This window comes from Puntigrus tetrazona, chromosome 14 (assembly GCF_018831695.1).
Source record: "Puntigrus tetrazona isolate hp1 chromosome 14, ASM1883169v1, whole genome shotgun sequence".
Classification (NCBI taxonomy): domain Eukaryota; kingdom Metazoa; phylum Chordata; class Actinopteri; order Cypriniformes; family Cyprinidae; genus Puntigrus; species Puntigrus tetrazona.
This window is the reverse complement of record NC_056712.1, coordinates 21,583,499-21,609,317: the sequence shown is the minus strand read 5'-3', so window position 1 is coordinate 21,609,317 and position 25,819 is coordinate 21,583,499. Positions and strand designations below refer to the sequence as shown.

The window sequence follows — 25,819 nt, the reverse complement described above, 5'->3', positions numbered from 1 at the left end:
TAAATACATTTTAAATGTAACATTTTAAAGCATCTTCTTGGTTAATGTAAAATATCGAGTAGCAAAAAATAGACTCGAGATCTGTGCATGAGCCATTACAATGTAAATGTAGCTTTAATGACACTGATCAGAGCCTTTAATAGAGATCATTGTTACACCTCACTATCTGATGGGTTACGGTCTGCTAGCCTCATCATGCTTTAATGAATAATTTCTTAACTAAGGTGTTAATTGAGCTTTTGAACTTGTTTTTCTTCTTATTTCACTTAGTTTTTTATTGGTTAATTTACTGACTGAAGAAATAATCAGTTGTTTTGGTGCATTTTGACAGCTGTTCCACGTTTTCCTTGTCTTATCTCCAACTGATACCTTAAATCGGTTTGTTTTGCAGTCAAGATGCGACAGCCCTAAAGATTGATGTGTGTGCCCTTTTATCTCTATCCATCTGTGCCCATTCTCTGAGTTTAGTCAATAAAATCATCTCACCCAAAGCACTGCCACCTCCTGAAACAAATGCTCATCAAACTAAATGTAGCTGTTTGTTCCTCATTCCTGAGACACTCTCTGACTTCTTTCTGTCTGGTACTTCTGGGATTAGAAAGAATTCCTGGGTTTTATCAAGCCAGAGAATCACTCTCCTACACATACAGAGCTGCACACGACATTTGCTCACGACACAGATTGGCCAGTCGGTTACATGGGTCGCGAGGAGATGTACGTTTGAGCCTGTGAACTGTATGAGGCGTTTAAGACCTGAGAATGAAAGAGAAAATGAAAAGAGATGAAGAGATAGATGCTTTAGATGTGGTGTCACATATCACTATGTGGAGCATGGGGATTACAATCGAAAAATTAAATCCATGTAATGTTATGTTGATCAAATAATTGTATTGCTTATATAGCTACAACTTTAGCATAATGTTCATGCTGCCCCTTTAAAACAATGATAGTAAATGGTGACCAAGCTCCAAAACAAAAATTGACAAAAATTACCATAAATGTAGATTTATGTACATTTAAGAACATGCGCTAGTTTACTGCGACGATAGTGATGTGAACTTGACATAATTCCAGCTTTTAGTTCATCCTGATAAGCGCTTATTGTCACAAATTTAAACATGCAGCTTTAAATTTAGGAGATTTGGCGGCACAATGGCTTTGTTTCCAGGCAGAAATTTCAAGAATGTGAGGCATGTAACACAGAAATCCTATAGAATCCAATCAATCAGGTTACAGCTTCAAAACTAACAAAGTGTTTCTCATTTTGTGTGCCTTATGCATCACAAATTTGGTCCATGGGCATGACTAAGAATACCTCTAATTGTGAAAGACATTATATAACACATTTATGTCATATATGAATGACATAGATTGTATTGCATGTTAACTTATTAACTTGTTAAAATCCACATTTTGAGAGCTGTAGTTCAAATCATTGGCACAAAGATTTGTGACACCTCACAGCTTCTGAAGACTTGGAATATAGTGCACACTCATAGAGCCACTGTTATGGTACTTTTTGTATTTTGACAGCCCTCGGTCGCCATTTGCTTCCATTGTGCGCATGAATATTCTTCATAACATATCCTTCTGTATGTGACAAAGCAAAGAAGTTAGAATTTTTGAACTATCTCTTTAAGAATTCATCTAATGTCTCCAGACTGTTGTTTTCAATTCACATTGCTACATTCCCCAAAAGGGAAAAGCCAAAAGCGGACACTAAACACTAAAGACATCTTTTTTCTCCTCCTCTAAAGTCTTGTTCCTGGCTTTATAAAACCTGTCTTTCACAAAGGCCACTAACAAACGCATTGTTTTCCATTAATGCACATGTTAATGTACTTTATATACAGACTCGGGGGGGGGAAACCACTGCTAATGCCATTCATTTAACATTCCAACCTACATAGAGCAGTGGCTGTTGTGTTTAAACTAGTCTGAGTCTGTTTTCACATTACGCTGTCTCTGAAATGGTTTATCTGGGCTGACACTGACCAAAATATTATTTCGTTATCGTTTCAAGAAACCCAGTAAACCTGGCAGTGTTAAAACTGAATGAACAAGGCCTGTTGGACAAATTGAAAAACAAATGGTGGTACGACAAGGGAGAGTGTGGCAGCGGAGGAGGTGATTCCAAGGTCAGCCCCAATGTGACAAACCCAGCGGGTAAAACCACCACTACCATGGGGGGGTAACCGGCAACTCACGCCGACCAAACACTCTAGACCAAAACAATCTGCCTTAAATTGAGCTTACTACACATTTTGCCTTGGTAATGAATAGCAAGGGCATTCTGATCAAATTGTAGCATGATAGCCGACCACGTTCACGTTATTCCAGGTGGAGTGTTTGCGGTCTGCCGGTTACCCGAAGTGATATAATAATACACATCTTGCAGCAGGGAGCAAGGAAGCATCGCTAGATGGAGTATTAACCCATATCACTTTTACAATGAACTACCAACATGTTTCTGATATGTGTGCAGTCAATTAAAAAAAGAAAAAGAAACAGAACAGTTGAGTTGATATTGATGGGTATGTGTTTAATGTGTGCTGAATAACATAAAATAACATGGATAATGTTATTTATGTTATTTTCCTGGTTGAAGAATCCCAGTTAACCTAGCGGTGTTGAAACTCAGTGAGCAAGCCGTCTTAGACAAACTGAAAAACAAATGGTGGTACGATAAGGGGGAGTGTGGAAGCAAGGACTCCGGAAGAAAGGTCAGTTCACACATTTGGTCCTGCTCTGTTCCCCTCAGTTTAGTCCTCTCAGTCCCCTTCCAGAAGCTTCAGTTAGGAATCTGGACATAGGCGGCTCTTACTCTCTCTCCAGGGTTGTATTCTTTCATTTGGGCTGGTAGTAGAATCAGCTTTTTTGCTTTATCAAAATGTTATAACAAAAATAAAGAGACATATTTTCAAAGTTTCGCTGCTTAATATTTGTTTTTTATGTATTAGATTTTTTTATTATTATAAAGAATTTACAAAAAGATTTATACAATAGCAAATTTTTACTTGGATATCAAAATATACATAGAAATATTTCAAAATATAATACAAATAATTCTAATAAATAGCATACAAAATGAGTAAATAAATAAACTTTAGTATACGGTACACATTTAAAATGAATAGGCAGATGATGAATTTTCTATTATTAATTCAAGTGTAAATAATAGTATGTCTAGCTCTGGGAGCCGTGAAAGGAAAGGCCATTATTATAGACTGGATGACTCACTATACATTACACTCACTTTGTTTAAAATAGCCTGGTGGTCTGAATGGAGCTCTGGAGAGAGACTGGTCATATTGCTCTGATGATCTGTAAGAGTCAAGCCTCTCTTGTGGTCCTCAGCCTCTGTGTTCTCCCTCCTGTCTGCCCTTGGAGTGTGCATGTATTTGGATGCAAACCCAGTGGACAGCTGTCTGTGCTGTCATAGGCCCCGGCCGACACACACACCCCCACCGCACCAAACCCACCTGCATGGCACACACAGACGACACCACACCTCCCTTATGTGCCTTTCTTAGAGAACCGGTTCCACACCAAGACTGTTATTATATCACCTTTGATCAAGTACAAATCCAAATCTCCTTAGATTAATAACCTGGGCTGCATGGGTGCCAACCACTAATATAGTTATTTACAGCTGTGATATTGTATGTGATTGTTTAGTAGCTTATAAATGAGTAAATATGTTATTTAGCAGGTTAAATAAGTGAAAAATTAGTCAAAGGTGGAAACAGGCTTGCCTGTGTTAGTGCATGAATACATGTTTGTAATTATAAATTAAATTGAACAAATTTAAGTTTCGTGTTTCAATTTTAAAAGGATTTTAACTGTTTAACTTTTGTATTCTTATTTAATGAATATCAATTATTATTAAATTATTATATTTGTATATCATTGCATTAACATTTATATAATTGCATGTGCTAATTAATATTATAATAGCATTTATTATTAACGTTAAATGATATTAGTATCTAATACTAGAAACAGAGACAGAATTTTTATATTAATCAATATTCATGATATTTTAGCAGTACATTTGTTACAACAGTATTTTTTCCACTTTATTCAAGGTTCTCAAGTTTATTCAAGTTTAGCTTTTATATTCACGTTTAGATGTGATGGATGAATGCATAAAAGTGTATATGTACTGTTTTAGAAATGCTTCTTGTCTTTGTCCGTGTGAATTTGTTAACATTTTATCCAGTAACTCTCATCTAAGACATTTTTCCTTCTCCTGTAGGACAAGACCAGTGCTCTTAGCCTCAGCAATGTGGCTGGGGTCTTCTACATTCTGATCGGTGGTCTGGGTCTAGCCATGCTGGTGGCCCTGGTGGAGTTCTGCTACAAGTCCAGAACAGAGTCCCGCAGAATGAAGGTGTCCGCGCGGGCCGCTCAGGCCTTTCACTGCACCGCCTTAGACAGCAGCTACACTGAGCTGCAGAGTTACGGCCTGTACGGTGCCGACACTGTTAAGATATAAAGCACTCTGGGGTAGGAACCTCGAGTACTGCGGAGAACAAGGCCACATCCTGCCCACGTAGCAGCCTAACCTGCCCCCCATCTAACCGTTGCCAGATTCAAAGCTTCTGCTGCGCACTTTCAGTATCATCCCTTTCTCCTCACCTCTTCTTTTTCTGTCTCTTACACTCCTATTTTAATAGTAGGGCTGTCAAAAATGTAATTTAGTAAAAATGTATTTAAAATAAGTATTTTAATATTACTATTTAACCATGTTAATCAAAATATATTTGCTTAAAATATCCCCAAATGTAATATAATATTTAATTTAATAGAAAATGTGTGACTAATGTTTTAATATTAAGTAGTTATTTTTAAATGAATTTAAGTAGCTTTTTATTATTTTATCATTTATTTTTAATAGTTAGACTGCAGACTACATGCAGACTACGCCTTGACAGCCCTATTTAATAGCCCTTATTTAATCTCTCATTATTTCTTTCTCTCCCTCTATTTCCTTCTGCCACGGTTTCCCGTTGTCCGCTAGACGCTCTGTCCGTAGACTAGAGCTTTGTTTATACACATCGTGTCTCTGTTCATTCATGAAACAGAGCAAGTGTTCCCCGGAGACACTGCTGGTCTCTGTTTTCTACCATGACTCCAAAAATAGTCCGTCTAGACTCATGATTATGCATCAGTCAGCTCGTGTGCTCCTTTACACAATAAGACCCGTGTCAGATCTTACCTAATATACTTTTGCTAATGCATAGTTGATTAAAAGTATCTATCATAAACAAGCGATCTACAGGCCTACCGAAGCCTGTTTCCGTTGTGGAATTAAAAAAACTTGCATTAATTGCAATGTTTTAACTGACTGACAATTCTTTTTTTTTTTTTTTTTTTTACAGAATTCAGAATTGACATCTATTGTTTTATCATACGGCAGAAATAAGCTTCCTTAAAAGACCATCAAAGAAACACCATTGCAAAAAGAGATAAATGCAGTTCGTTGCACATATAGATATCTTGGTGTGATTTTTGTAATAAGTATCTTTATGACAGGCAATTACCCAAAGTAGGATTTGTAACAAGTTTAGCTGGGTATTACACACTCGTGTAATATTATAATAGCAAAGATTAATATAGATTTGCTTTGTTAATTCAATTGACAGGAGTCACATTTCACAGCCGTCCATTTTTCATATTAGGCGAGCAGGAATCTGAGTCATTATAGGCGAACTAATTAGTCTGCATCAGGCGTATAACTTCATACCCCAACGCACTGATGTGTAGGGCAATGAAATCATTCCTAGATTGGAAAAATGCGATTTAAAGGGACACATCATTAGCCTTGGTTTCAAGCCCACTAGCTGCGACTACAATAGCAGATTGCTCTTCACAACAGCAGCAATAAAACGATGACATTTCTCACTTCCGCACCGCCGTAGCAAATTAAGCTCGTGTTACACGCCTATCAAGACTGTTTATTGTCTACCCACATTTCAGAGATGCTTTACAGTGTCAGCTTTGGTTTTGAGGGCCTAAATATGGTGGTCCTAGGGGGCAAAATGCAAAAGCATTAGCCAAGCAATTAAAACTTGACAACACAACAGCATTAGCCCACACCACATCTTTAATGAAAATACGGGTCGTTTCCATAGCAAATCATTTTGAACGCAAATGCTCAGTGCAGTTTTGAAGGGGGTAAAGAGAGGAACTGCAACCCAAGCTCACTAGAAAAAAAAAAAAAAAAAAACACTCATGTGGCAACATTTCTCGCATGTTTTGCATCACTTTCAAAGGGAAATGTCCAATGATTAAACATTCAGTTTAAAAAGTTAAAAAATTAAAAAAACATTGTGTAACATTTTACTAGATGAGCTACTGAGCAAGTTTACTACAAGAAAGCCATATATGTATCATGTTCAGTGATGCAAATGTATTCGTTTGAATAGCATGCATTATGGTAAACCTGTTTTGTGGTAACTTGGTATTGTGCATACTAGGAACCACACAAAAAAATTGATAACATGTAAAAAGTAATACAATTTGTTACTATTGTATTGCCACTAGGTGTTGTTTCAGCTGGAAACTGAATCGTATGTATAGCTACACCTTTGTTTGGAGTTTTGTATAAATGTATTTTTCCAATGAGCCCGTGTTGTGGAATTGATAGGTTGTTAGATCTAATGTTGTTAGCCATAATAGTAATATGGGTAATACTGGACCGTTTCCCAAAATGCATCATAGTCTGAAAAGATTGTTAGTGTTTCATCTGTTTGCTTTGCTAAAGGCATTGCGTTGTGCCCCCCCGAGCCACCCTGCTGATCAATTACAGTCAGGAAACCCAAAAGATGGAAATCTGTTGGCACAGGCCTGCAGATTAGTTCACTTCACAAATGTTGTCTAACTAATTATCCAGTCATCACATGGCAAAACATTTTCTGTGCATACTTCATTAGGCAGATGCTTAAATCATCTTTTACTGTCTTCTACTAAAATTGAGCAGCTTTCAAACAGTCCTGCGCGTATTTCCGTATTCCTGTCTAACGCTGTTGTGTCTCCATCCCAGCAATCCATCAATGACGCCATGCGCTGCTCCACGCTGACCAGGATGAGCGGGAACGGTAGCGGCGGGGAGAACGGGCGGATTGTCACACATGACTTCCCCAAAGCTGTGCAGACGCTGCCATGCATGAGCCACGCGGCCAGCATGGGCCTGGGAGCCTCTGGCATGTGACCATCTTGACGGAGCGGCACGCGTCACATGTAACGCACGGACCTCCCGTTCACCTGCCGTCTGCCCCCATGTCTGTCTGCCCGCCCGCAACAGACGCACCGTACTGCCAAAATGCACTCGAAGACTCTTCTCAGTGAATAGCCACCAATAAAACTCTTTTCTAAAGAAAAACAAAACGTGAAAAAAAGGAGGAAAAAAAAGCGCTGCAATAACAAGCCTGTGGGACTCTTTGGGGAAAAAAAGTGTTCGTTTATGTCATGAATTCAGAAAACAAAAAAGAGAAGTGTTGTGTCCAATTTCGACACTCGCGCTGTGCCAATATTATAAACCTGTTTACTTCTGTCCGAGTGTGCAATATTTTAGTTCATATCAGTGTTCGGCAATGTTGTCTTTAACTTGACTTTCTTTACGAAGATTAGCTCAGAGACGTTTTGGGTTTTTTTTTTTTTTTTGCACAAATATGTTCTATGAAATGACAAAAGCAAGTTCATTATCCTTATACTTACTAGAAAAGAGTTAGAGTAAGCCAATGAGCAAGATCTTACGCATTTATGGTATATGGATCCAGTGCCCCGTAAAACAACATCGCTTATTTCTCTCGGTCACTCTGTGTATTGAACAAACATATCAGCTCATTTAATGACCTGTCCATAGTGTAAATACTCCGATGTAAATCTGAAACCGAGTGAGGGATAAATTTGATTTGTTGTCGATCGGTAGAGCATAGCGGAACTGAACTTGTTGATTATCTTGCTCTGTGATTTCCCACCTCATGGACCTCGCATAGCTGCTACGCCTCGTTTCAGGCACCATACCTCATCGGAGACCTGGGAGCAAGCCGCCACATGTTTTGATTGCCACTTCATTGAGAGCTCTCCTAGGACTGAGTCAAATTTGACCTCAGTTATGGGCAAATGTGCTTTAATGAGCTAGTTTATCCCCAACACAAACCATCGGCGGATCTCGTTAACGTGAAGCCATTGAGAATACATTAAGAAAAGTTCATTTCAATGATGTTGCTGTTGCAAAAAGGGTACTTCGGTAAAGATTCGGAATGGAATATCCAGAGATTTCCGCCAAATCGAAATGCCCATCATTCAGTTTCTACACATCCCCTGCCACATTTGGCTAATTTGATCATTCTAAAGCAGAGTAGCACTCTTGGATTACTGCATTTTCCCCCACAGTCAGTGTGGAAGTTGTCAAATATTCTATGTGGGCCTTTTGGGTGAATAGCTCTCAAAAAAATTCTGTCACTTACTTACCCTCATGTTGTTCCAAATGACACCCACATGACATTTTCTGACACGCACACACACAATAAAAACATTTTTTTTTATATTTTATATGTCCATCATTTGTGTTGTTTGGACCCCACTGACAAAAACATTGCTAACAGGTTTGGAACAACATTAGGGTGAATAAAAGAGAGATTTTTTAACGATTGAGTCGACTATAAGTTGTTTTCTTTTAATAGAACTGACAAAGAAAAGAGTGCAGGACAGCTACAGGATCCAAATACTATTCTGTCTTATATACACACACTGTGCGACAAGGCTCCTCATGAGATGATGATTGTGGAGATATCATTGATCGGCTACCGGGGGCCAAGCTGACCTTTCTGAGCTCATGGCTTCTTCGCTGCAGGCTTTCAGAACATGGCTTCCAGCTCTACCTATTCAGCCTTCCCCTGCACACTGCCATTGTACTGCGAAACATGACACACTGTGTGGCCATCGAAACGCTTGTATTTCTCTGGCTTTTTCTTTCCATTTTCTTGACGTGTTTTACTAGGCACAGAACACTGCGGTCCTTTATGGCCTCATGTGAGAGCAGTATTTTATAAGCAGTAAAAGATTTGTAAAGTTCAAGTGAGACATTTAACATTTATACCGCTGTGAGATTTTGAAGAGGTGACTGAACTAGTGTTTTACACATTGCTGATGCAATGCTACTCGGATATTCTCACTGATAGGGATGTTGATTTCAATTAGTTAAGAGAGAAATGGAGTCTTTGTGTTTCTGCTTTAAATGTTGAAACATTATTTTTGGGGGGGGGTATTTTAATGCAAAATGTATTCTTCATATTCGCCTACTTCTTGATGATTCCACAATCTTGAGCATTTTATTTGGGATGTTTTTTTTGTTTGGTTGGTTTTTTATTATTGTTTATTTTTCTTTTTTATCATAAAAGAGAGATGTGGTTGAATCAAATTTAATGGAAAATACATTCAATCAATAATGAATAAAACTTTTTTAACCACAGTCACCATGAGCTGGGTCACTGATTTTCAACCATGGGAAATTATACTTTAGTCATCTTTTTGTAATGAATAAATGATTTAAAATGTATTAAACTGAAGAACAATATTTATTGCTATGAATGCTATTTTATATGAATAATAATTGCTCAAGGTGGAGTGATTATTCGTTCGTTAATTTCTATTCATTACTTGATAAGTGGCCATCTCTGAAAGATTGGTGTTTAATGTATTTCCAGCTGTAGATCTCTAGAGCTTGTAGAGTGTTTTAATTACCTACAGGTGCATCCCACACATAATCGTGGCACTTATCCAGTTGGCACATGTTGTCTCGAACCCATTCATTTTTGGAATTATTAATTCTTTAATCTTTGTCAATTTGAGCTCCCCTGCAGAAACAACGGAAGGAGTTAATTGGGATGCCCCATGGCTCTAATTATGGAGATGTTAACCAAACGTTAACAAAATGCAGAACCAAGAAACAGGTGTTTGTTCCCTCATTTTCATTTGGTCTGATGCCATACATTGCATTTCAAGCCCTATCGAGGCACGCATGGAAATCTAAACCGTTTTAGCACTGCATTATCGAGCAGAAGATAAATACGGCATGAAGTAAAAATGCGCCAGTCGCAGCTGTTGCCAATATTATTCACAAACATCTCTGAACTGAAACTTCAAATGTCTCTTTCAGTTCCTTTAGTAAACATCCTCAACCTCACATGGAGACGCAGTGTGTAAAAACCGAATTTTGTTGTTTTCTATCTTTTAGATTTGTGCTCCAGAGACTCATTTGTGACATTCTGTCAAGATGATTTGTTAGATGTAGTGTAATTCCACGCAAGATAGGCAAGCCTCTGTTGTGACTGAAATTTCTTTTTGCATATCGGTTTATAATCAGTTCTGTCCTGTTTCCAAGTAGGACAGTTTGGCATACTGTGTAAAGTGTCAGATGTGGCATTTTCAGCATAGTCCTGTTATCCGAAAATGAATGGTTTGTTCATGGGAAGCTGTCATCAGGCAATGAAATCTGAGTTTATCTTATTTCCCCAGAGGTGGGTGACACAAGTTAACCCCCTTAACTTCTTTGATCTTCCAGAACATCATTACGTTTTTAAGTTAAGGCTTTGCTCTGGGCCACAGAAACAAAAATGTATAAGGTATTTGTGTTTGTGTTACTGGAAGGTATAGCTGTTTTTTCTTCTTTCTTTTTTTTGCTATTGTTTGCATCACATTACCAAAAAAAGATATTGTTTCAATAGCTACAACAGTTCAATAAAATTAACATTTAAGTCACATTTGCACATTTAAGTTGGAAATATTACACACTGCACCACAACTGCCAAACACTACAGTCTCTCTCTTTCTCTGATCCTTATATAAATATAATAGATATGATATTATATTTGTTTTCTACCATGGTCACGTCAATACACCCCTTTCAAGGTCATAAATTAGCAAAAAAAAAAAAAAAAAAAAAACTTCATGATGCCAAGAACCCTTTTTGTCTAAATGAAAAAAAACCTTTAACATCTGAAGAACGTTTCTGTTTCACAAAAGGTTCTTTACATTGAAAGAAGGTTCTTCAGATTATAAAAAGGTAAGAGATCATTCTTTAAAGTGCCCCTATTATGGATTTTTTTTAATAATGACCTTTCATGCAGTGTGTAACAGCTTTAAATGATCCTGCAAAAAGTAAATTTGAAAGTGTACTGGGTTTAAAGTTACTGTCTCTTAAAAAAAAAAGAATCAACTGAATCGTTGAAACAAGTCAGTTTTACGAGTCCCAATGTTGACATGAAAAAATGAAATTGAACAATTAGCATATTAAAATACGGTAAAAATAAATGCACATTATAATAAAATAAAAAGTGTTATTTGTCCTTGCATTTATGTCAACCTATTGTTTGGCACTCACAAAATAAAATATTTGAACGTTTCATAACCCATAATAGTGGCACTTTAAAGAACCTTTGACTGAACGGTTCTTTGTGGGCCCAAATCTGCTCTCCTATGGCATCATTGTGAAGAACATTTTAAGCACCTTTATTTTATTTATTTATGTATTATTTATTATTCAGTGTTTGCCACTTGCAAAAATGATTTTGCTTGATGGTTCATGTGCTTAAAACTCATAATTACAATATTTATCTCCATTTGTAGGGCACTACAGTTTCAAGTGAAGTTTTTAAACTTAAAATTAAATTGCATTTAATGGCTCACAATCTTGTTGCATTTCTAAATCAAGCAGTGTATATGAACAAATCGGATCAGCTAATGATTAGAGACCAGAACTGACTGCTGTAAAAAACATTCTTCATCTGAGCCTTTATCTTAACTCGTATGACATCCTCTCTCATCAAAAGACCAGAAAAGCGTTCGGTATAAAAGAACAGCTCATTTTTAGGGCCGTCTAAAAGAGCAGTATGCTTCCTGATAGCCCGAGCCGTTTGATTGCTCACACTGTGTGACTATGGCATTGTAATGTGTGTGATTGTGTGGGCCTGAACAGCATACATAATGAAGACACAGTGTGGGTGTGTGAGACGGCATGAGAGGATCCATGACACCTGCCACTGTGCCTCAATCCCACGCTCTTTCTTTGCTCTTCTCTTATGCACTCCTTCTTGTGAATCGCATTATTTCCCATCAATCTATCTTTCTTCCTTTTGGCTGCGCAATCGTGTCGTTGCCCACTCAGATACAGCTGCTTTTATCCCAGCAGAGGGTCTCAGGCCATCCGGCACCGTGTCCAGATTCCCAATAAAATACAGACGCAAACATTTGTGGAAATATTACCCGCAGCGATGCGCTGTGAAATGTACATGCTAAGGATATGTTAAGTGACGTGCGGTCCTCTGCCTAAGCTTCTCGGCTTCGAGATTGATATTAATCATGAATCGCAAGAGGGCAGAATATTTGAGCCGAGTCTGATCTGACACTACCATCCCATCATCGAGAGACAGAATAGCTTGGGGCTAATACAGTACACTGTTACCCAGTGGACGGACGAATGTAGCTTGAAGAAGCAAACATACATGAAACATGACGGAAAGTCATCTTCCTTTAAGATTGCACTACGTGATCTTTTTCGTGCTATTACAGGGGTTAGAAGCTTTCGAGATAAAAAAAAAAAGAAAAATCACTGAAAAATTACGTTTTGTAAAATGAATACTATAACTCTGTGTAAGGAAATATACTGAAATTGAATTCACTGAGTCGAACTTGAAATATATGTGTGTGTTTTTTAATGAAGAAATAAAGGAACACGTGAACTGGATGAAATCCATAAAGACAAATACTGATATGAAAAAATACTGACTTTAAAGAATGATTTGTTTACATGTTTGTTTCTCATAAAGACATAAAGTCACTCTTTTATTTATAAATCATAATTGGAAATTATGAGATAAAAATCTAACTTATGACAAACTAAGTAACATTATTTTAACATAAACAGTCAGAATTATGACACCTATAAATAATCTGGTGGAAAAAGACTTCCTTATAGGTCATTATGAAAACATTAAAATGCGTCATTATTCACAGAAAATCTTGACGATCATAACCTAAAAAGCTTTGTATTATTTTTGACACACTATTTTGACACACTTCCCAGCTTTGTCACAATCTGCATTGGAAAAAGCACTATATGAATATTGGTGTCTTGACTCAGTAAAGATTTATTGGACCAGTTTATTGTGATTTTGCAGCCTTTACAATATAAGCTTATTTCACCCAAAAATTTGTGACAACAGTGAACAATTTCTTGTAATTATGACTTTTTACAAGTGAAGGGACCCCAAAAATATATCTTATGTTTAATGCTAAGTATAATACCAAGTATTAATGTATTTATTTTATTTTATTTTTAAAGAAAAAAATAGCAACAGTTGCGTTCAAGTGTTTTCAATATAGGTGTCCTATTGCAAGCCAGTGACTGTTGAGCTTGACGTTGCGTCGTAACGTAAGTCACGTAATGACTCGATCACGTTACGACTCACCTGGCGTGAGTGTGCGCTTCCATCAAGATCTATCGTCGGGGGTCATTCTTCAGACTGTTTATTTACAGAAATATAAGGCCCAAAGTGTTTCGTGACGATTCTTGTTTTGTTTTGTGTTACTATTTAAAGTGCATCTTTTTTTTTTTGATTAATCCCGCGAGTCATTACTTAATTACGCCGGTTATCTTCAGGAACTGTGTTTGTGAAGTAACCAGAATAGTTTGTTGCGTGAGGGACTGAACGGAGTCGTGTTCTTCGTCGCCGGAAGCGGATCGGCTGCATTCATCGCGTGCTCCAGACGGATCGTGACGGGACGAGGAGCGCTCGCGGTGTCAGGAACGTGGGATTGATTCACTGATTTTCATCGGAAGAACGTAAGTGATTTGATTTCGTGAAGGATTACTTTGAATTCATCTTTTGATTAAAGTGCACCAACGAACAGGGCCCCAACGTTAACGATCGATCGAACATTTCAACTGTTTGACTGATTTGCGTATTGTTTGAACTGATTTGGAGGCGTGTAGTTAATGTGCGTGTAGTACTGAGATGCTCCATGAGAGATTCCGCGTTTTCTCAGGGGTGATTTGGAAAGAGTAACATTTTTTTTGTGTACATTATTTTGGTCATTGATTTTCTACCCTCCCAGAACACAGAAACGGATTGTTTTGGTTTTCTTTATTGTCTGATTATTTTTTTCGCTTCTTCAAAAGAGTTATTGCATTAATGTAAAACAATAAATCTTTGTTATTCTTTTCTTTACCTCTTTACAAATTTGTATTTTATTGAGTCTGGCGTTTATTTGCTAATTGAAAATCAGGGAATAGAGGAAAATGCCGGCCTAATTCACCATCTAATTCATTCAGGATTCTTTTGGGGCAAATGATAAATTAACCCTTTAGGGTAAGAGAAGGGTTACACGCGTATGTCCTAAATTCAACGTTTTATCTCATAATTGTGATGTAGTGTCTCACAGTTTCAATTTTGTTAATGAGTTTGCATCCGTTTAGGTAATTCTCATGTCTTTCACAGATAGTAGTTTGAAAAAGCTAAGTATCTAAATAATAACAGAATTTTAATTTGGAATGTTCAAAGTTCAAACAAAACTTAGTTGCAATCGTTTGCAGGGTTTCTTTTCTTTGAGAGTTGTGATTTGTTTATTTGTTATAAAAGGGCCGAAGTCATGAAGTGATGAGCAAGAGTCATACTTCTGTGTGCAAGTGAAAGAAAGAGAAAGCGAGGGAGACAGAAAAGAGCATTGTATTTGTACATTGGCTCATGAGCGGCTCCCACTGTTCCACGTTCTGTGGGGAGAACAGAGGCCTGTTAATCACACAGACTCATCAGCGCAGTGACAGAGATAGATCCCCTGCCTCCTATCCTGCGGCGCCACGGGTGATGCGTACGAACCACGCTAATGTGCTCGTGATTTCACTTCTGTCCTACAAAGGCACACTTCACTCTTTCATCCCAGCTACGTTAATGCACAGCCTTTGATCTCATCTAAATTTCCTCTCTGAAACAGAAATCGCTAAACGCTATCCTGTGAATCAAAAGTTAAAATGGAGGCGCGCTCCTCAATCTATCGTGGGCGAATCGGACAGGCTCACTTGGCCAGCGTTCGTGTTGTGTTGCTGGGATAAGATGGATGGTGAAGTTAAATGAGCAACGCAGAGAGCGGAGAGATGTATGGTGGCGCACATGGAGTGAGACGGGATGACGGATGAACGGATTACAGAGTCACACTGGAGCCTTGCTTGTCACCGTTGAAAGGGGAGCAGGAACAGCCAAGCAGGACAGTCCCAGCTGACCTCCAGTCTGTTACAAGCCCGACTAGGGACATCACGAGAAAAGAACAGCTGGAAATGTCTCCCACTTGAAGGCAGGTTTTGTTTATAATGATTGTCACGGCTAGAATTAGTTTGAGGCATTTCTGCTGAGGTAACAATTTAAAGAGATAGTTTACCCGAAAATGAACCTGTACTTTGTTCACTTTCGTGCTGTTTCGTGAAACCGCTACATACAAATTGTGCTGTATTCCCTGGTCTATAAAACCGTACCATGGCTTACGTGAGGAACATACAAGTGTCTCGCATTCAGTGGGGCCGCTATGGTGTTTTGGGCCTCCTGGACAGCCTGTCTACTCAGCCCCCCCCCCTGCGATCGCCTTCCATTGGTCTGCAGCCGTACAAATTGCTTTCTGGTGGTTCACCCCCCTCCATCGTCAGATCCCTTAGAATTGTCACAATATGGAAGAAACGATCTATTACTACTTACGTGTCACCATGACTTTAGTAGTAATATTACTGAATTAGTTTTTCCAGCAAAATGTACCACATCTGAAATTCACATACAGAATGGCTTGCTGTGGTTTTTTTCCCCAAATCGCCACCATTCAGAACTATCGCATACAATTTTGCATGTAATTCTCCAAAACTTTTTCAAGTGTGAAGCAAAGAGGGCTGTTATATAGCAAAAACTGTAACAATTGTTCAAATATGTCTCCTTTGAGTTCCATAGAAAAAAAAACATAAAGGATTCGGAACAACATTTGTTAGTACACAATATTTAAATTTTTGGGTGAAATGAGTTTAGAGCAAGTTGTACAGTTATGTTAAGATAACCTCCTTAATGTTATGAGCACATTTACATTCATCGCTGTGCAGGTCTCACGTGTGATTTCCTGGTAGCATCTTTGTATTTTCAAAACATGCATTACTTCTAACAAACGGAAAGCAGCACTTCTGCTTTGAGTGTAATGTGAATGTATAATAGATGGAGCCTATTTTCATTTCAGTAAACAGCGTCTCTAACCTTGAATAATGGATTCACTGCCTGCTAGAATGATCGGTGAACCTTGATCCGAGTCCATTGAAGTTTAATATCATTCCGAATGTCAAGATGCTTTACGGCAGAGAAACATAATCCTTTCTCGCTGAAGGTTGGTCTTGTCACCAGGACGTGCTCCACAACACCTCCAAATTATCCAAGATGTATTTCTGTGAACAATGGGCAAATTACGGCTGAATAATCACCTAACATGATTCATTGAATGCAACAACTGCTTTTCTAAACATCCCAACAACCCCCTAAAGAGAGCCCAGGTTTAAGATTTTGTCATCGGGTTTAAATATAGACTGTCGTGCAATGACTGAATGACTCACGGCATGAGTCCTAAAACAGGCTCCATTAGAAATATCTCAGGGGAGGAAGCTTTTCCCAAAGGAGCAACAACCCAATGTCCTCTGAGGTTTTGAGTAGTACATCTAAGAAAGAAGAACAAGCTTTTCCACTTTTTGATCCCTGAAAAACACTTGAAGGCATGTTGAGCAAAGAGAAGCGAGCATGTGTTCAGCGAGGTCACTGCCATTGGCTGCTCTTGAGCTACACAGACCCGCTGCTCATGGGATCAATACCTCAGTCGACATATTCAGACCTACTCTTCTGGACAGGCAGAAGTGCACCTGTCCTTTGAAGGTGTGATCGCCATCAGAAAAGGGTAATGTGAAAAATAAATCAATTGGAAAGAGACAGCCACTTCCCTTTTGTCACCGAGACTACAATCTGCAAGGAAATCTTTTGCTTTACAGTGTTGTATTACTGTTATTCAGCTGAGCATAATGTCCATTTCAAATGTTAAAAAGCAGCGTTTTCTTCTGAATGGGCTTATTTCAAAATCACCACAACAATGTATAGGAATGTGACATTTGCCAATTAAAAGCAGATATTTGCAGATGTAATAGTCATGCAATGTGGCAGTCTTTTATATTTCTGAGACTGCATTATACAAAAGGCACACTTAATCAGCTCATCACAAAGGTGAATTAAATGCGGGCTGTATTAATCTTGTCACACAGTTGTGACATTTAACTTCCTTTCCTTTGCATGCAGAGTTTTCTTTTTCCAGCTTCAATCTATGGCCTAGTGGTTCTTTAACAAGAGAATGATTTCTATATTCACAAGCATCCACTGGACCATTGCACTGGAATGCAAATAGGTTGGCTGTGGAAAGAGGAAGTGTGCTGGGCTGCCATGTCCTATTGTGGATTTTTTAAAGACATGGCATTTTTGATGATTATTCTAATCCCACCAAGGACCTCTTATTCTGAACTTTCCTTATCTCTCACTCCCAGTCATTCTCTCATTAAAAGGCAATCACAGGCCACCAGCTCTAATAAACCTGTAAGTTCACTTCTGAAATGGGCTTTCTTGAGCTTGCTGTCTGAGAGCTTGTTTCCTTTAAATGTTAAATCATGTATCTAGTGGTTTATGTAAATAAATATTGATCTGTTCTCTTAAGTATGATTATTATAATTAGTATATGTATTATCTTTAGTTTTTTAAGAGTAAAAGAAGTCACTTACAGGTATGAAAACCCAATAAAGAACATGTATCAAATAAATTCTGGTTAAAACTCCAAACTTTGGACGAGCTACACTAGCTGAATTAATCCTTAAAAACACTTTAACCAACAGAAAATGTCAGTCTAACTCTTTTCAGCGCTGTAGCATGTTGGTTAGTGCACTGCCAATCCAGTTCCACAAGGATGTAAGTTTGAATCTGATCCATCAAATCCTCTGTTCACTTTCCTGATAAATGAAGGTATAAAAAAACCTAGGTTTGAAAAAGAGATAAAGAAAACCATTTTGCATCATGTTCAACACAGACTAATGTCCCATCACTATGTATTCTTGTTTCATCCAACGGACAAATTTTGTTAAGTGTGAATGCAAAAATATAACCAGAAGTTACAGCTGTGACAAATGCAATTTTGTTAGTAAGTTCTGATTAAAGCAGTGATTCCTGTTTATTATGATTAAAATCATCATTTGTCAGTTGTCTTAATTTAGAACGGATGCATTCCCTCATTCCCTTACTAGCATATTTTCTCTTTTTTTGTTCTTTGAAAATTCTTCTAAAGATCTTAAATCTTCAAAATGACTTCCAATTAACCTCCATATGGTATTTATTTTTATCAAAGACAATGAACAATTTAATGAACTAGAAATCTATTAAGTTTTTGTTAAATAGCAATTACAAAGTCAGCCAGCCCATATGCTTTCTACCCATTTTTAGACAGGGGCATTCAGGGGGGAGAATGAAAATGATAAACAGGATCAGGAAATGGCACAAGCTCCAAACTCGAGGCATCTGTATAAACACTACTACACAATACCCTCCAAGCTACATCTCCAACTTGAATACTTTACCCAACTAGACACCTTTTATCAGGGCGCAAGCTCGAGTGAAATATTTCCAATGAATCCATAGGTATTGATTTGACTGACATTTTCTGAAATGTTCTACATCAGGTGTTCAGAACTGATATGGAACTAGTGATGCCAGATCAGGTAATGAATCACTTTTTTGAGCTTATTGTTCAAATGGTTTTGCAGGTCTGAAACAGTTTGTGAGTGTTGTGACTGTTTCTCACGCTCAAATAGTTTTGTAATAATTTAGAAAAACAAAAACAAAAAGAGAGCTGATTAAAGTGCACATTTACCCCTCACAGAAAACAAAACATTTGCTTGGAAATGATTTGATTGGCTCATTTACCTGTTGCTGCAGTGCGGTAGCTGAGACTCTGGTCATGCAGAGCTGCTGTAGCACTAATAGAGAAACATGTCTGCCAGTGTCTTTGGTTATTGGGAATAGATATAAATTTGGGGTGCTTCTAACCTTTTACCAAATGTCTTTGATGGTCTGTCAATGACAAAGCAAGTTTTTATTGCTTGTGGACTGTGCAGCTTGTAACTGCAAGTAAAAACAATTTTTTATCCATTTGCGTCCAAATCAGTATTGAAAATGAATATTGAAATACCTTTTTGAATGAGAGATACTGATAAAAGGTAAGAAAGACCCCAACTTTATATTTATTCCCAAAAACCAAAGAAACTGGCAGATATGTTTCTCTATTAGTGCTGCAGCAGCTCTGTATGACCAGAGTCTCAGCTACCGCACTGCAGCAACAGGTAAATGAGCCAATCAAATCATTTCCAAACAGACTCTGGTCTAAGAGCCAGAGATGGTATAAATAACCATCAATGTCAATCCCATCTGTTTTTACAACAGTTGCCCCTGTCACAGCTAATGTTTTTGCACCTATTTGGTTTGATGAAACCCCTCTTAACCCGCTTTGGCTGGATTTTTAAGCGCTCAGACATGCTGTAGCTTAGAGCTGTTTTTTCCACCACATGCACTCAAATAATTTGTCATAGATATGGACTGCCATCAAGGGACAGGACTTTTTCAGTTTTATAGTTCCGCTGAAGAGTAACATAAAGCCTGGGCTCTTCTCTAACTTTCAAGATCAATGATTAATGCACTGTGTGGCACAAAGCCAAATGTGGCAAAAAAGGGGGAAATTTATGTAAATAATATGCATTAAAATAGAGCACCAGCCAAACTCGGAGCAAGCGGCTGTCACTCTGTGTGATTCACAAATCTATAAGTCCCCTTTGTTACTAAATTACGTCCGCAATCTGTTAGTGCTGCGGGGCTAGAGGCCGCCTGCGCAGATCTGTGACTCGAGAGACAGCCGTCCACAGCGGTGGATCAACATTTCAGCACATGCAAGCAGCCAATGGGGTTTATTCTCAATCTTACACAGCATGGGCTGTAAAGTATCTGGAAGACACAGCATCCCGTGGTTTTGCAGTTGAGAAAAACAGGCTAAAAATGCACCCAAAAGCATCATGTAAATACACTCATATACGCAAGATGCTTATACGTTTGCATTTAACTATGCATGTGAACACTACATGTTTAGCTCGGGTAAAAAAAAAAACGACTCTGTTCGTTTGTGTTGGATGAGAGGCACATTTTCTCAGATGTCTTAGGATATGCATTATTTATGGATCGGTTCACACAGAAAAGCCTCATATGGTTGGATGCCATGTCCCAGTAGTGCTCCCAGAATCCTCTTCTCATCATCTTAAGGAGGAGATAAACCTCCTTGGTGTAATGCAGAGGACCTGGGAGATGATACTGGCTTTCCCCTCACAGCACAACCAAGATTATGTGCTCCATGACTGTGCCATGGCAGCAGTGAGACTATGATATAGTTGTACATGTCATATTCCGAGTCTGTGTAATTAGACTGTGACAGTGTTTACAAGTACTGTCAATTCCCCGTTTTTCATGTGATATCCAAAAGAATCGATTTGTCTATTCAGATCTCTTATATTTTAGATTCTGTCCACTTTATGCGTTTTGTTTATTTACTTAATTTTAGAAAGCTTTTCCAATTTTGCTGCAAACAAAGCAAACGGGTTTGACTGATGAGAGTAATCTGATTAGAGAATGATGTCTGCATATCCCACTGAAAGCCATTGGCTGCTGAAGGTCTGTCTCCATGACAATACTCAGTCAAAAGAATATTGGGGCGCTGATGAGAATAGACGAGCATGTTTTCATCAGTCGGAGCAAAAAGGCCACTCCGGCTCACAGCCAAATGAGCGTTCATCAGCCCCTGTGCTGATCCACTGCCAGTTGGTTCCACCAGTCTGGGTCCACTGTTACCATTTGAAACTATTTGATTGCACAGAATGACTAGCCAAATAGTAACCATGGAAGCCATGATCATAAAAGCCAAAAAGTGCTCAAAAACCGAAGTGGCATTTGTTGGAGAGGCAAGCTAACCGTAACGACAGTATGCTGCTATTTCAACAGACTAGAAAAAGATCTGCATATTAGTAAACATAATGCAATTATTTATGCAACTGTTCTTTCTGGTCCACAAATCTGGCTGGCTGAGAGGCCTTTCTAAATTCAAACCATGAGATATTGCCTGATATCGTTTCTCTGTATGTATCACAACAAATGTAATGGCTGATGACCAAACTATAATTTTACACAACTGGTGTAGTTCCACTGAATTTTTCACTGACTTCAATTGTGTTTGTTCAGATATGTTGTATGCTTCGGAGATGTGAGGACATCATGCAAGGCTGTGGGATGTGAGGTTATTCAGCATATATAAGCATGACGAGAATAGCCTTACCTCAGACAGTTCTTCAATAATTTGCAAATTGATATGATGTTTCTATAGTGGGTAAACATGAGATATAATTCATTTTGGGTATATCCAACAGGCAGTCTTTGGTTTCGTTAATCTATTATTCATTCCAGATCAAATACTTCTGCCTGAGTGCAAAGTCTCATATCAGTATTTTTCTACTTCAATGTTGTATCAGACTGCTGTCTTTATACTTCTGGATGAATTGCTTAACAATATTTATTATGGCTATTGTGGTTTATTAGATGTTATTACACACTAAATAATACTTTGTTAAATAATAGTATTATTTAATAATCTCATTTGATATTGAAAAATGTGTCTGTGTAGTAGCGAAGGTGATTTTAGCAACATTGTATTGCCATTAGATGGTGACGAGACTGTCTTTGTGAATGATTTAGTAGCAAAGACTTTTATATTGAAAGGGAGTGAAACAAGGTTGTAAGCTAAGACATTACAGCTTGTTGAAGCGCAACCAGCAAGTGCATAGAGTAGCAATAGACAAATCCCTTAACAGGTGAAAGGATACTACAACTGTATCTCTTTCCTTAGCGGACATTAAAACTAATGTTAACAGATAAAGTTACCCGTTAAGAACCACAAACGTTCACTTTTGCCATCACACTATTAAATTACATAAATTAAAATGGTCGTTTTAAATTGTAATAGTTTAACAATAGCAATAGTACTGTTTTACTGTATTTTTATTAAATAAATTCAGCCTTGCTGTATAAATATTAGGCTGTCTTTGAATCGAAAAAATATAAGTAATAATAATTTAGCCTATATCAACCTTCAGTAGGACAAAGTAGTGGACAAACATATCCCTTACTTTATTTTTCAACCTAAAATACTCAAAATAAGTTCCATATAACATCATCTTTCTTAGATTACATTTTTTTCTGTTGAATGTAATTCATCATAATGAATGCAATAACGCTGTCACTGTCACTTCTCTCCAATAATCTGGTGCAACATTACATCCTCTAACACAAACTTATTACTTACACAAACTTATTTCAAATCATTCCGTGTTTGGTTGCAGTAACCCTGTACGAGGAAAATAAAGAAAGCTCCAGAAAATATGTAATAAAGATTTCAACTGGCTGGTTTTCTATGGGGAGGCTTTTTATGACAGTCACTATTCCTTCTGTCGCCTGCTGATTTCAGGTCTCTTTTCTGAAGCTCGGATCTCTCTGCACAAGCTGGAGAAAGCCAAGAGACTGCTGATCTTTGCAGGTTTGTGGAGAATGAAAGCTGAACACGAACACCATTCTTATCAGCCACATTCACTCGAATGCCTGTCAAAATGAATATGTCTTCTGTTTGACCCTACATAAAGACAGGGAGGGTATATGCTTGTCTTGTACTCTAAGAACTTCCTCATAAAGGCATTAGGTATTGTGCTACCCTCGCAAGTAATGCAGTAGATCTATTCAGGTACGCCATTACTGTGTTAAAGCTTTATTTATGAGGATCAGGGTCATGCATTATATAAAAAGATGTGGGCTTTTCATCCATAGCTATTTGGCATGATCCCCCATTAAACTCAGTGCTGTGCATCTAAACCTGATCTGTGAACAAACCTGCCATTTTTCTTGTTCCGACTGCATGTTTTTTTTGTTTAAATGGCTCATTTCACTTGCTCTTAGTATATTACATTTGGCTCCCATAAAGGCTTTTTTTTTTTTTTTTTTTTTACCCTGACCTTGTGATTTTGTGCTCACTGGAATAAAACTGCAGGGGCCACCATCGCATTTAAATCACTCATCTTTTAACGCATTTAAACACGCTCTTAAAAATTAGGTGCTTAAAGCGATTCTTTGCGGTGATGATATAGAAGAACCATTTTTGGGTTCCACAAAGAACCATTCGGTCAAAGAAAAATCTCTTTCTAACCTTTTTTCGAATTGGAAGAACCTTGTTTTCCCCACAAAAGAACCTTTGGTGAAACAGAATTCTCTTCAGATGTTAAAGGTCCTTTAACCACCCAAACAAAAAGATTCTACGGCATCGTAAAGCACCCAGATCTTGAAAAAAAGCTCCATAAATGCACAATACATGCATTTAAGTACTATTGTAATCTACAATTTTACTGATAGTGTAGACTTTTGTCCTTTCTCCCATTTTGTGCTTTATTTTCAATGTCTTTCTGGCTGATCACATCAAATGATCAGTTTTTACACATTTTCGATTGTCTTGGCAAACGTTTAAAAACAACAAATAATATTAATGAATCATTTCTTAAGGTGACATTGAACACTGCTGCTGACATGCTATGACATCTGATTAAGCCGTTTTGTGTTTATATTGTTTACACTGGAGTATACCAATTTTTCACCAGAATATCGAATCTCGTGATTAAGGTACAAATGTACAGTTTTGAAATTAAAAAAACAAAACAAATTGCGTTAAAATGTTAACGTTAGCCTACAGTTAATCATTACACAAAAATATATAGCCAGTTAATGAGCAATCGTGGTCTTGATGGTTGGTTATATTAAAACCGAGTTTTTTCGGTAACTTTTTGTTTTGTTTTTATCAAACGCATTAGCTACTCGCAGCGAGGTTTTAGATTAGAGTCTCCTCTCTTGCCACCTCAGCGAGGGGACAAAGCCAGCTGCCTCTCCCGCTAATCTCCGCCTCTGCGGAGGGAGACGCGCTGCCTGCGTTTGTCTTAATACCAAACGCACCCTGAGACTTGAAGTACCAGGGCTGTGATATGTTTACCTTTACTCTTTTGCACACGCCATTTGAAGCTTTATCTGTGTATTGACACAGGGGGATTAGGTTGGTGTGAAACAAGGCTCCTTTATCAGTCCCAGCTCTGCCACCCCTTAGACGCTCCGTAATCCCTACAAAGAGAACCAAGAGAGGGAGACAAACAGACATATTCGGTATCGTCTCATACATTCGCCATTTATCTCTCTGAGGTATTTGCATTTGACACCGCGGCTCGAGGAGCGTAAACAAACCAAAGAGTTTGCGCGTGCACTTCCGAAGTTTATTTTCAATTAGCTAGCTGCTTAAAAGTTTTATTTTGCCTCTCACCTATCAGGCGGCGGTTTCCATGGCAACACCGGGCATTTGTTTGACGGACGGTGACTGGTTTAATCCCCGCTGCCCTGCATCATCTCCCCAACGCCCCACCATCTCTGACTGGCAGTGTGAAAATTACATTGATTTCATCCCAAATTAATTGCCACCATTTTGACACGGCACTTCAACCGTCTGCTCAACGCGCCACGAGGATTTCATCTGGACGTCCTGTGCAGGTTACCAGCAGTCAAACGCACACACATTTCAGCATAGAGGCAGGTTCTTCGTAATGACTTTAAGGACGAAAAAAATGCCTGTCAGCCTCGCTCAAAAAGCCACAGACGGGGGTTGCGTGCGGGTGATAGATCAATTTGGCTCACCGTACCGTTACTTCTCTCCTGCCTGTTTGTAATGGGCTTTGATGTTCACATTGAGCTACATCACAAGGACGTTTTTAGATACGGAGCTCCCCGTCAAAACGGTCTCGGTGACTGCGCAGGAACGTCTCAAAGCGTTTTACATTTAAAGCCGCTTCGACGTGGCTAAGTATTTGCGTGCCTTTCTCTTGTGGTCAAATTTACGAAATTTCGCGGCAAATTTGCGCGACCAACTAGAGCCTGTCGCGTAATTTATTTATTTTCATTTATTCCTGTAAAATAAGTGCGTTCAATGTGCTGCGTGTAATTTTATTTTACTGTACTAAAGCATAAAAATGACATGTTTGAAGCTAAAAGCTATGCTCTGTTCTATTTTATACAATCGTCGAGCAATGATGTCATCAGAGAAAGATTATGAAAAAGCATAAACTAGGGATTAATAGGTTACATTTATTCATGTAATTTGTGTTAATGAGAGCTCCAACGCCACTACATTCACTGCATCAGGGTCACTATTTACTAGTTTTAACCTACATTTTATGTCTTTTTCTACATGATTTTAATGCCATAACTTTTGTTTAAATATTTCCATACAAATACTCGTTCATCGTAGTTGTATTTTACTGTTTTTTATAGAGATTCAGCCACAAGAGTTTATCCAAAATGTATAAATTCTGGTATTACTCACGCTCGTGTTATTCAAACCCTGCTTCTTTGGTATATAAATATATTGAAGTTTTACTAGGTTTCATTAGTTAAGTACATGAACAAATAACTTTAACCATCAAAAATATTTCTGAATCATTTCTAATCCATGTTAATGTAAACATTTAGGGCTTACTAATACATTTTGAAGTCAAAAGTTGTATCTGTTAATGAACCTTATGGCTCACTGAGCAAGCTATTGCTCA

At 38.1% G+C, this 25,819-nt stretch overlaps 1 protein-coding gene and 2 long non-coding RNA genes across 8 annotated transcripts in view; 2 read left to right on the top strand and 1 right to left on the bottom strand.

Moving 5' to 3' along the window:
* Positions 1–9,485, top strand: part of gria1a (glutamate receptor, ionotropic, AMPA 1a) — a 64,164-nt gene extending 54,679 nt beyond the window's left edge. The window contains exons 14-16 of one of the 4 annotated variants that reach the window (XR_006252513.1): positions 2,024–2,166; positions 4,259–4,393; positions 7,049–7,185. Coding sequence is in view for 2 of the 4 variants with exons in the window: in XM_043257140.1 (XP_043113075.1) it covers positions 2,609–2,723; positions 4,259–4,393; positions 7,049–7,216 (418 nt within the window). In the remaining 2 variants the exon portion in view is untranslated. Of the gene's footprint in view, positions 1–2,023; positions 2,167–2,608; positions 2,724–4,258; positions 4,394–7,048 lie in introns of all 4 variants that reach the window. The other 3 variants (XM_043257140.1, XM_043257139.1, XR_006252514.1) reach the window with 3 other exon arrangements.
* The window catches only part of LOC122357672, a 31,796-nt gene extending 7,119 nt beyond the window's left edge, over positions 1–24,677 (bottom strand). For both annotated transcript variants that reach the window (XR_006252517.1, XR_006252518.1), the window contains exons 1-2: positions 24,544–24,677; positions 24,223–24,347 (exon numbers count right to left, since the gene is read on the bottom strand). This is a non-coding gene — a long non-coding RNA (uncharacterized LOC122357672). The remainder of the gene's footprint in view (positions 1–24,222; positions 24,348–24,543) is intronic.
* Positions 11,036–24,692, top strand: LOC122357671. Of its 2 annotated transcripts, none has more exons than XR_006252515.1 (4): positions 11,036–13,852; positions 22,663–22,731; positions 24,274–24,389; positions 24,551–24,692. It is a non-coding gene; the product is annotated as an uncharacterized LOC122357671 (long non-coding RNA). The 2 variants fall into 2 exon arrangements; XR_006252516.1 differs by having other exon boundaries at positions 24,274–24,425; positions 24,551–24,681.
* The last annotated feature ends 1,127 nt before the right edge of the window (positions 24,693–25,819 follow it).